The sequence below is a fragment of the Cherax quadricarinatus genome, chromosome 35, assembly GCF_038502225.1.
Source record: "Cherax quadricarinatus isolate ZL_2023a chromosome 35, ASM3850222v1, whole genome shotgun sequence".
In the NCBI taxonomy this organism is placed as follows: domain Eukaryota; kingdom Metazoa; phylum Arthropoda; class Malacostraca; order Decapoda; family Parastacidae; genus Cherax; species Cherax quadricarinatus.
In genome coordinates this window covers 1,551,392-1,562,198 of record NC_091326.1, presented here as the reverse complement: position 1 = coordinate 1,562,198, position 10,807 = coordinate 1,551,392, and the positions used below count along the sequence as shown (strand labels likewise).

At 38.2% G+C, this 10,807-nt stretch overlaps 1 protein-coding gene across 6 annotated transcripts in view; it reads right to left on the bottom strand.

Annotated features, from left to right (window-relative positions):
• Positions 1 to 7,931: 7,931 nt before the first annotated feature.
• The window catches only part of LOC128695050 (ral GTPase-activating protein subunit beta), a 78,056-nt gene continuing 75,180 nt past the window's right edge, over positions 7,932 to 10,807 (bottom strand). For all 6 annotated transcript variants that reach the window (XM_070091291.1, XM_070091294.1, XM_070091296.1 and 3 more), the window contains 2 exons: positions 9,063 to 9,179; positions 7,932 to 8,813 (listed from right to left, as the gene is read on the bottom strand). In XM_070091291.1, the coding sequence (XP_069947392.1) occupies positions 8,696 to 8,813; positions 9,063 to 9,179 (235 nt within the window). In that variant the 3' untranslated portion in view covers positions 7,932 to 8,695. The remainder of the gene's footprint in view (positions 8,814 to 9,062; positions 9,180 to 10,807) is intronic.

The window sequence follows — 10,807 nt, the reverse complement described above, 5'->3', positions numbered from 1 at the left end:
CTGGAGAGTGAAACGTTGTGTCCTTATACTCAACATATTGTAGGTAATTCTACCAACATTAATACATGACAGGTGTTGGTTGGCCCAATGTTACCGTTGTCAAGGCGTTAGTCATACTACAACAAACTGTTTCCTTGCCTTGATGCTGGTGAAGGGGCTCTTGATCCACGGAATTAAACTTAACCTCCCCTTCCTTAGATCGAACCTGAATGTCTCCTATCCCCCAGGCGCTACACGACTCCAATAAATTTAGCACTTTCCCGTGAATAAAATGAGGAGAGTTCGCCGAAATTGGCTGTTTGTGGTGATTCAGTTCAGTTGTTCCTCCGGAGATGCTTCTCAGGGCTTAATTCACCACATTGCATCTAGTCTCGAAAAACTTTCCTTGAATAATGCTGTCCTTCCTTATTCAACATTCGCTCAGTGCAAAATAAACCATGCATGACTCAGTATATCATGCATGTTACTGAAATTCAACACGAGATTTTCCTTTGATATTTTATGTCTGACAGAAATATGACTGTTGGAGTCTGATATAGCAAAGGTTGCAGTTTCTCTTCCCTCTTCTATTTACCATATTTTAAGGTCAACTGCTGCTTGGGATGGTTGGGTTGTCATTTATTCTTCATTTGTCAAGTGCTCTTTGTATACCAATTGGTCAGCATACTGTGTTATTTGAGGTCATGGAAGTAGCAAATTGTTATCAGCATATTGTAAGACAGATGGTTGTTTATCATCCTGGCACTGATGGCACAGATTCCTTGTTTCTTGATTTTTTTAATTGAATCCTTTGCAAAGAAGACTGGTCATCTTTCTGTGTGGTAACTTTAACTACTGAATTGATTGTTCACACCAGAAGTCCTATTCACTGAGTTCCTGGAGCTAATGGATTTGAATAACTTGAAAATGTGTTATCACCCACATGTATGGTGGCCATATATTGAGCTTGGTTCTGTCTACTGCAACATCTCAGAACATTAAGGAAGTTGAGGTAATACCTCTTGATATTACTTTGTTCATTCATAATGTCATCGCCTTGTCCTAATATTTAAATGTTGTCATCTTATTATCACTGTTTTTCTATAATTAAAGAAATTTTGATATTGACCAGGTTGGTGACAGTTGCCTTGGGTAAAGCGGGTGTGTCTACACTGTCTGTTCCCCTCAAGGAAGGTTCCTTGACACTGATGAGGGGCTCTTGATCTAGGGAATTGGATCTGTGCTCCATTTCCCTGAATTAAGCCTGAATACCTTTTACATCCCCCACAGGTGCTGTATAATCCTATGGGTTTAGCAATTCCCCTTTGATTATAATAATGCACTAACCAAACCATACCATGGGTGGGGTTTGAACCTGTGGTCAGAGAGTCTTAAAACTCCAGACCGTTGCGTTAACCACTGGACCAGTGGCTAACACGACGGTCTGGAGTTTTGAGACTCTGACCGCAGGTTCAAACCCCACCCGTGGTATGGTTTGTTTACAATTGTGCCATTACGATTTCGTGAGTTGAGTAATAATGGAATGTCTGTTGACCGGTTAGCAAAGATTCATGTTGTGTGTGGCTGACTAGTAAGTTCTGACCTTTGATCACTAAAAGGATCTTTGCTTCTTGGCAGGAGTCCTCTGTTACTCAGCTTCATAGATCTCGTAGGAGTGTGGAGCATTGATGACGTAGATTACGTATCATGAACCATGGTCTGATTATATAGAAGCTTGGAGAGCAATTGTGAACAGGGTATTGGCATAGGGTGAAATATAACAGGGGGAAAAAAATTTAAACTAATTACCTGCTTGGTTGTGTATCTGAATCTGCTCTGGGTACCTCTGATTGTTTTTGTTCAGGTGGCCTTGGCCTTCTCTGATTATTTTGTTTGGAAAATAGGGAATATTCATTTGGATTTGGATTCTACTCAAGCTCCTTGGAGAGTTCTTTGTGATTAATTAGTCAGATTACATTTATTCACTTTGCTCTGACTGGCAAAGAGGGATTTCTGGACTTATCCAATAAGACATACGTATTGTGCATTAGATCGTATAAATGTTTCAGAGCTCTTGCCTGCATATTAAGTGCTGTTTCTTTTATAACTATTCTGATCAGTTATTTTCAAAATGGATATTTTCCACAGTAAATGAAGGAGGGCTTAGGTTCACCCACTCCTCAAGAAACTTTCCCTTGATTCAGAACACATGTCACATTATCATTGTTTCTAATCTTATATATATTTCTTTCATAATTGATTAAAATTGCCATTTTTGATCAACTATTTACCTTTTTTTGGAAAGGATTTATATTTTACCACATGTTCAGTCTGCATATAGACTATTTCATTCAACTAAGATAACAAAGGGAATGTGTCCCTGCTAATATTGTTGGCCCCCTTAACTGCACTTGATACTATTGACAGTGGATTGCTGTTAAGTGAGCTTATCGGCTGTGGCCTTAAGGATACTTCATTGTTGTTTCTGAAATTATCTTTCTGGTTGGTCATATCAAGTAGTCAATAATTTTGCATCTAATACTTCTCCTTTGCCCTACAATGTTCCTCAACAGTCTGTTATTGGAACAGTATTTTTACTGTTAGGTAAAGTTAGGTTAGAATTGAATTTACCTATTACACTCACGAGGGAAGCGCTCAACCCATAGTCGTCATACAGCACCAGGGTAATATAAGGCATTCAGCATAGGTCCAATTCCTTAGATCAAGAGCCCCTCACTAGCATTAGGGAACCTCCCCAAGTATCTTGCTAATATGCTTATACCTGTTACAATGGGCTCAGGAATGTTTCTGCAAATTGCCACTTACCCTTTTAAACTGATTGAGCCTTGTGCTGTTGAGAAATATTATTATAATCAAAACGAAGTGCTAAACCCACCAGGGTCATACAGCATGCTGTTGAGAAATCCTTTGCAGAAAGCTTTTTCTTTCCTAAATTGTTCAGTAGGTTGCAAATGTGTTAAATCAGGAATCTGTTCATGCTCTCAAGTCTCAGTTGAGAGCAAATCTCTTTTCTAGAGTTTATAATATTGATGATCTTATTCACTCTTGAATATAAACTTTAGTATTTCCTCTTCATTGTTGCATTTATCACTTGGTGTCCAAGCACTAGTGAATTTCTTAGAACATTATTATTATTATTATTGGAGTGAATGATGAAAGATTTTCTTTTTCGGGCCACCCTGCCCTGGTGGGAGATGGCCGGTGTTAATAAAATAAATGAAAAAATTATCATCATAGGAGGGAGATACAAGAAGCAGTCAGGGCCACCCTGACTATCTGTACTGCAACATAAACATTATATTTCATAGCATACAAAATCAGTTGACTGAATATTTCTGGCAATTTGCCCCACCAGCTGATGGTGGTGTATACTTGAGAACACAAAAAGCCAAGAATTTAGAGAGACCATTATCACACATTGTTGAGAAATGTCTACATATTTCATCCACAATACAAATTTTGTTCACCAGAATACAGTGATATGTCTCGACATAGCTTACTGTATTATTATCATGGAAAAGTGCTGAACACATAAGGCTATACTGCACCATATTGGGTAATGGGTTGCAGTCAGAATCAATCCAAGGAAGGGGATGATGTGCAGTGCCTTGGATCAAGAGCCCCTTATGGGCATTAAGGCATAGCAGCACCAGAAGTGTTTTGGAGTAACCATAAGTAATATAGTATAGCCAAGCAAAGGTAGTGTCTGCATTAAGACTCGGACCATCAAAGATGACTATCACCTAACAGTAGCAATGGCAGTGGTGTTTTCAGCATCAGCAGTAACTGTAGTATTGATAGAGGTGTTAGCAGTATTGGTTGTAGCAAAGGCAGAATCGACAGTAATGCAAATCAAAATTCACTTGTCCCTGTCCAGTGCAAGTCACAGGCAATAAACCACAGCATTTATAAATTAATTGGGGAGGCAACAGACCCATATAGGGATCATGTAGCACCTGGAAAATGGCAAGCATTCAGGTTTCATACAAAAGACAAGTCTGACTCCTTGGATCTCAAGTCCCTTACCAACATCAAGGGATTATGATAAGCTGCAACAGATTTAGAATGGGAAAATGCTGCACTATGTATGCTGAAAAAGACGGGTAGGGATATTCAGGTTTAGTCGAAGGATTATTGTTACATTCATGAGGAAATGCTAAACCATAAGCATTATGTAGCATCTGGAGAATGGGAGACAATCAGGTTTGATCCGAAGACACAGTTAATGCCAATTTTTTGGCATTAACCCTCCCCAGGGTTATCAGAGGGAGGAGGAAAAGCTCCCAGTTACATGGACTTGGAGTCCTTCATTTTAGCAAGGAAGTCCCTTGAAGGACTGTCTTCTGTAATTCTTTACTACTGTAACTTCAACACAATACTTTTTACCCAGTCACTTGAACCAGTGTGTTTGTAACATACTGAATATTTCATTTTAATGTTTATGTGACTGAATTCATTGTGTAACCAACTATCTATAAGCCTAATTGTGTCACCATAGAAACTTAAGTCATATATAGAAATTAATTTCAAAATGCAGTGGAACCTCAAATATCGAACTTTGTTCCAGATGGCAGTTCGAGTGCCGTTACCGAACGAATTTATTCCCATCAGGAATAATATAAATTAGATTAGTTCAATTCAGATCCTCAAAAATACACTTATAAAAGCACTTACAAAAATACACTTACATAATTGGTTGAGTTGGGAGCAGTTTGATATTCGAGGTTCCACTGTACAGTAATAAACAGCACTCCTGAAGCCCAAAGAATTTATTTTAATTGGGAGTGCTAAAACCCATTGAGGTATGTAGATCCTGGAGAATCTGAAACATTCAGGTTTAATCCTAGGAAGAGGAGGATGAGTCCATTTCCTTGGATCAAAAGCTCCTTACCATCATTAAGCCAGTGAAGGGTTCTTGATCTAAAGAAACTGGACCTGCTCTTCCTCGGATAGAATCTGAATGCCTCCCATTCCCCAGGTGCTGTGTGATTGCTATGAATTTAGTGCTCTCCATGAGTGCAATAATTGAGGAACCCCCTTTGAAGGCTAAAACCTGAAGAAAAATTATTATCAAAGAAAGCGCTAAACCGACAAAGGCCACACAGCGCCTGAAGAAGAAACACTGAAATAATTATTTGTGGAAAATACAGATGTATGACCCTTGTAGGTTTACCACTTCTTTTGATTATAATAATACGACCCTTGTGGGTTTAACGCCTGATTATGATAATATGGAAAATTTGTTTTACCATTGACCCTAGTAGGTTTAGCGCTTTTTGATTATACAGGTCTCCCTCAACATTCGCGTTTTCAACTTTCGCGGGCTTCACACATTCGCGAATTCCCAATCGCCAAATTCCCAGCTGCCAAATCATATTTAAGTTTCCCGCCACCTGAGAGTCCCTACTACCCTCCCTCTGACCCCCGCAACTGGCAGCCAGCCCTCCCACCACTCAGTGTAGCGAGTGTTTTGTTTGTTCATTACAGTGGACCCCCGGTTAACGAACTTTTTTCATTCCAGTAGTATGTTCAGGTGCCAGTACTGACTGAATTTTTTCCCATAAGGAATATTGTGAAGTAGATTAGTCCATTTCAGACCCCCAAACATACACGTACAAACGCACTTACATAAATACACTTACATAATTGGTCGCATTTGGAGGTGATCATTAAGCGGGGGTCCACTGTATTTGCTATTAAACTATGGTATAAATAATGTAAACCCATTCATGACTGCATATTGGAATGGCTATTCGGACAGGTATTGGACGGTGACATTATGTGTTTACTCTTGAACACAGCAAAGAATCAAACATTTCTGCTACTGCTAATAATAACAATAGTAATAATAATAATAATAAATACGATAGAATTGAAGGAGGAAATTGTACAAAAATACGAGGGAGTGGTTGACACATTGTCAGTGTGGGTTTGTTTATGCTGGAGTGAGCATTAGTCTCCAAGCTCTTCCAGACGTTTCACAATAATTCATTGTTTGGTGCTTGTAGACTGAGTGCGACTAGAGTGGTTGAGGCAGCGGTTGAGGCAGCGGTTGAGGCAGTGGGTGAGGCAGCGGTTGAGGCAGTGGTTGAGGCAGCGGTTGAGGCAGCAGTCTAATGCTCACTCCAGCATAAACAAACCCATACTGACAATGTGTCAACCACTCCCTCGTATTTTTGTACAATTTCCTAATTCAATTCTATCGTATTTATTATTATTATTATTACTGTTGTTATTATTAGCAGTAGCAGAAATGTTTGATTCTTTGCTGTGTTCAAGAGTAAACACATGGTGTCACCGTCCAATACCTGTCCGAATAGCCATTCCAATATGCAGTCATGAATGGGTTTACATTATTTATACTGTAGATTAATAGCAAATAATGAACAAACAAAACACTCACCACACTGAGTGGTGGGAGGGCTGGCTGCCAGTTGTGGGGGTCGGAGGGAGAGTAGTAGGGACTCGCAGTGGTTGAGGAAGTGGTGGAGGCAGTGGTATTTAATAGCATACATGTTATTAAAGCATAACATGTATGTATTTAGTTCAATTTACGACATTTTCACGTATTTTATGATTGTTCATGGTTCAACAAGTTAAGGAAGCAGTATTGTATTATATTTCCCTACAATATATTGGGGCACCAAACTTTCGCGATTTTTCAACATTCGCGAGGCTCTTGATCCCCTAACCCTCGCAAATGTTGAGGGAGACCTGTAATTGTTTTACCATTACCCTTGAACTAAAACTTGCTGGACTCAGTCCATGGGACACACTCCCCCAATAGTTCTTGGAATCTCACTCGCTACATAAAGGTGAATCAGTTGAAAGGCAATATAAACTTAGCAGCATATTACACACACAAGCAAAACACTAAAGCTGAACTTCATTTTTTTTTTTTTTATATATCAATGCAAAAACAATAAATCTCTGGTCATCATTCAATGAGGAGTAGAACCACATCAAGGCAAGTGCCTTGAAGACAGTGAGGGGCTCTTAATCCAAGGAATAGGACTTTACCTTCTTTTTCTTGAACCTGACGCTGTATAGTCCTTGTGGCTTAGCGCTTCTTTTTGATTATAATAATAATAATAATTTCTTGAACCTGAATTGCCCCCTCAAGGAAGGTTCCTTGATGTTGGTGAGGGGCTCTTGATTTAGAGAATTGGATCTGTGCTCCAGTTCCCCGAATTAAGCCTGAATGCCTTCCACATCCCCCCCCCCCAGGCGCTGTATAATCCTCCGGGTTTAGCGCTTCCCCCTTGATTATAATAATAATAATTGAACCTGAATGCTTCCCATACTTCATTCACTATGACCTCTAAAGGTTTGGAGCTTCTTCATAAAACAGAGAACAGAAGGTATAGAAAACAAACTTGATCCAAGGTGAGGGCAATTTTTTTGATCAAGAGTCCTTCACCAGCATCAAGGCACCCTACTTAAAGGGTTCATTATTATCATCAAAATGAAGTGCCAAGCTCACTAGGGTCTTAAAGGGTTCAAAGTTCAGAGGTTCCAAATATTTAAAGGTATGATATTGGCAGTTTGGAGGGATATGTTGTGTATCTTTACATGTGTGTGCTTCTAGACTGTTGTATTCTGAGCACCTCTGCAAAAACAGTGATAATGTGCGAGTGTGGTGAAAGTGTTGAATGATGATGAAAGTATTTTCTTTTTGGGGATTTTCTTTCTTTTTTTTTGGGTCACCCTGCCTCGGTGGGAGACGGCCGACTTGTTGAGAAGAAGAGAGCTGTATGCTGTATAGCCCTTGTGGCTTAGCGCTTCTTTTTGATTATAATAATAAAGGTATGCGCTTAGTGCTTCTTTTTGATTATAATAAAGGTATGTACTGAAATTACAATATATGGGAAGCATCCAAAATGAGACCATTTTCTCAGAACAATAAGTCCAGGATCTGGGCACAAAGATGATTAAAAAAAATTTTTTATTTCCTCTTCCAGTTGACAGGTTGTGAAGTCACACCAATATAGAAAAATAAAACAAACATGAGCATTAATCCTGAAGGTATATAAGATGATATATATAAAAAAAAGCGAACCACTGACACATGTAGTTTGTATCCTAATAGTTGAAAATATATACATATATTACAGTGCATCCAATCTTAATAGCTAAATATTAAACTGTAGCATATACATTATATATCATACATATTTTTATATAAAAACTTATGCATCCTACCAGATAAGTTTCAAAGACACTAATTTAAAAAAATCAATAATATCAACAAGGAAAAACAATGTTAATTACACTAGAAAAACTTAGGTTAAAATTAATACCACAAGTCCATTAGAAATAAATTAATTACAGATTCCAATATCAAATTAAGCCACACTTTTAAAGAAAAAATTAAACTATATTAAATGTTCACAACCCTGGCAAATACAGTTTAGAATAATTAAAATTCAAACATTAATTATATAAAAAAATCACAAGTATTCTTTGGTATTACAACTTTAACAGCAATTTGTAAATATTCTTGATTTTTACATTTTTTCCTTTTGTCAAACTAACTGCTGTTAAAGTTTATCAGAATGCGAGTTCTTATGTATTGTATATAAATTTCTAACACAGTACATATACCCATTTTAATTAAGTACTATTTCTCAAATTGCAAAGCTGTAACTACTCAGACTGTAAATTCTATTCTAAATTATTAACAAAATTGTTGTAATTAACATAAAGGACTGGTAAATAAGTGGGTGTAGAACTCTGGCTCATTCATCTCGTATCTATATTTCTGCACCATTTCTTGAATACGTAACTTGCGCCGAACATGAGGAGGTTGGTAACTGTTGGAAGAAATTTTTTTTAATATTTTTAAATCTGAAAATGGGTTGGAATGAGCACTAGGGTATAAAGGCAAAGAAAAACTTGGTACTGTATTCTCAAATAATCACTATTAATTAACAAGTACAGGCAGACAGCAGTATTGCATATTTGAGGATGATGGGTGTAATTTAGATGGAGTGGTTTTGGATAAGATCTGGAATATGTAGCACAGCAAATTTTTAAACAATAGACATATACATCATACAAACCTGTCGCTCTCTAGTCTTCTACGTCTACACATATTGAGGGCAGTCTGTCTAACGAGTGTGCCCAGAACTCGTCTGCTAACCACTTGACCATCTACTAGTGGACCAGCCATGTTTAATCTGTGTGATACAGTACATGTTAAACTAAAACTAGGCAAATGAGACAGATTTCATTACATATCATATTTTGTACATAATTTACTTTTTTTTTTTTTTTAACATTGGCTGTTTCCCACAGGGGCAGGGTGACCCAAAAAGAAAGAAAAAACTTTCATCATTATTCAACACTTTCACCATCACTCATACATAATCATCTCTGTAGAGGCACCCAGATATGACAGCTTAGACATCCCTCCAAACTGCCAATATCCTAAACCCCTCCTTTAAAGTGCAGGCATTGTACTTCCCATTTTCAGGACTCCAGTCCGGCTAACCGGTTTCCCTGAATCCTTTTACAAAATATTACCCTGCTCACACTCCTACAGCTCGTCAGGTCCCAAAAACCATTCATCTCCATTCACTCTTATCTAACACGCTCATGTACACTTGCTGGAAGTCCAAGCCCCTTGCCCACAAAACCTCCTTTACCCCCCTACCCCGCCTTCCTTACCCAACAGATTTATACATGTAATTTACTTTTAATTTCAAATAATAATGCAGGTGCCGTGTAAAAAATATTGTACCATATAATACTGTTAGATCCAACAGTTGCTAATAAAATCTTACCAGCAAGTCTTTTATGACTCCTAAAATTACTAAGTTTATAAATGATACACAAATAACCCGCACATAAAAGACAGAAGCTTCTTCTTTTTCTCCTTCCTCTTCCCCTTTCCTCTCTCCTTTTCTCCTCAGGGTTGTCTTTCTCTCTCCTGTCTCGTGTTTCTGTTCCTTCTTTATTTTATTTCACCACTTTCCCTTTCACGCACCTCGGTGAGCTTGCTCTCCCTCTGTGGGCATCTAGCTCTCTTGCAGTGCTCCCCTTCCTTTGTATTTGACTGGCTCGTCTTCCTTATTTCCCACTTCTACCACTACCACTACTACTACCTCTTCTTCTTCTACTACATCTACTGATGAAATTAGACACTTGTGCGGCGTCTGGTTGTCTTTGTTGTGGACGTTTCGCCATCCAGTGGCTGGCTGGATGGCGAAACGTCTACGGTGGGGATGCCCGGGTGTTGTGCATGTGTCATTTCATCCTGTCGGTATTATATACAATTCTTGTACTACTACTACTACTACTACTACTACTACCACTACTACTACCTCCACCTCTTCCTGCCTATATATAGCCGTCCTGCTCCTCCTCTGTTAGTGTGACTTTGTCAATGGTCCAAGTCGGACCGAAACGTCGTCGTAAGCTTCTGTCTTTTATGTGCGGGTTATTTGTGTATCGTTCCAGTCACGGTATTGTGCCTTTTTGTTATTTATAAATGAAATTTTATTAGTATACATTTTTCATAAACTGCACTTTTTTGCAAAATTCCACAAGTAGCTTTTGGCAATATTTTTTTCTGATCCTGTTAAACCTTTATACTGTATAACAAACTCACTCTGCCTAAACACTTCAATATTTACAACTGAAAACACAAGTCACATTGTATAGCATTCAGTTTTTTCTTTTTTAATTATATTGGTCATTTCCTGCAAAAGTAGTGTGACCCAAAGAAGGAAATACATTCATCAGTGTTCATTCAATAGCTGTCCTGTCAGAATTCTTGTTAATTCACATAACCATCCCAACTGTA